The sequence below is a fragment of the Cariama cristata genome, unplaced genomic scaffold (genome assembly GCF_000690535.1).
Source record: "Cariama cristata isolate BGI_N322 unplaced genomic scaffold, ASM69053v1 scaffold23835, whole genome shotgun sequence".
Taxonomy (NCBI): Eukaryota; Metazoa; Chordata; class Aves; order Cariamiformes; family Cariamidae; genus Cariama; species Cariama cristata.
In genome coordinates, this window is record NW_009619522.1 from 765 (window position 1) to 1,819 (window position 1,055).

General features: G+C 62.2%; 1 protein-coding gene across 1 annotated transcript in view; it reads left to right on the forward strand.

Annotated features, from left to right (window-relative positions):
• AQP8 (aquaporin 8) overlaps nucleotides 1-998 on the forward strand; it is a gene marked incomplete at its 5' end in the record, with an annotated part of 1,343 nt that extends 345 nt beyond the window's left edge. The window contains one exon of the mRNA XM_009701293.1: nucleotides 780-998. Within this exon, the coding sequence (XP_009699595.1) occupies nucleotides 780-998 (219 nt within the window). The remainder of the gene's footprint in view (nucleotides 1-779) is intronic.
• Between the last annotated feature and the right edge of the window lie 57 nt (nucleotides 999-1,055).

Here is a 1,055-nt window from a genome sequence, read left to right on the forward strand (position 1 = left end):
GGCCCCACCAGCCCCAACCTGCTGCCCAGCCCCGGGGACTCCAGCAGCAGCGTGTGTGGTGGGGAGGGCGAGGGGGACGCGGTGCCTCGGTTCTGCGTGTAATTAAAAGCGGTGATTTCTCCCAAGGTGGTACGGCTCAGGGGTTTGCTGCGTGGGCGTGGGGCTTGTTGGGCGCTCGGGGCCAGGTCTTTCACGGTCTGACTGCGGGACTGGGACAACTCACCCCGCTGCTGGCTTGGGTCTGGCAGTGCCGCGCAGATGTGGGGATGCCGCCTTTGCACGGTGCTCCGGGACCCGGCTAATTAATTCTCGATGGCAGCCGATCTCCAGAGGTTTGCAGTGGCGCACTAATTAGGCACAGAACAGTGCACGGTACCTCTGCAGCTCCAGCCTTTTTCACACGCGGTGTTTCCCTTCTCCTTATGGCACCGTGCCCCAAGGTTAATTTACATTTGGTGCTGCCCGTTCCCAGCGTCCGGGCAGCCCGTGCCCAGCGGCACGGTGCGGTTTGGCCACCGCAGACTTCTTGGTGGCTGGGAGAGGCTCATCCCGCTGGGAGAGAGGTGGCTGGCTCATTATCCCGGGAGATGCTAAGAGCCTTTGCTAATGAGTTTATATTTGCCAGGCGCTTAGGGCTGGCTTTCAGGAGGAAAGTGATGAGATTAGCTCCTCTAACCCGATGCTACGCCTGCCCACGCCGTCCTGACAGTGAGCACATATGCCCGTTAAAGCCCACAATATGGAGCGTGGATGGCACAAACAGGGCTCCCCTCACGCAGGCCGTAGCGGCGAGCGAGCGGTACGTGAATGCCAGCGGAGGAGCCTTCAACAGCATCACGGCCGACGAGCAGATCCCCTCCGTCCTCGTGGGCGAGATCGTCATGACCGCCTTCCTGATCTTCGTGGCCTGCATGGGCGCTTTCAATGGGAAGACCAAGACCGCGCTGGCCCCTTTCTGCATCGGCTTCACGGTCACGGCCGATATCCTGGCGGGGTGAGCTCGCGAGTCCTCTCCCTGTGCGTGTTCCCACCGGCCAGCCGGTGCCCTCCGCTCC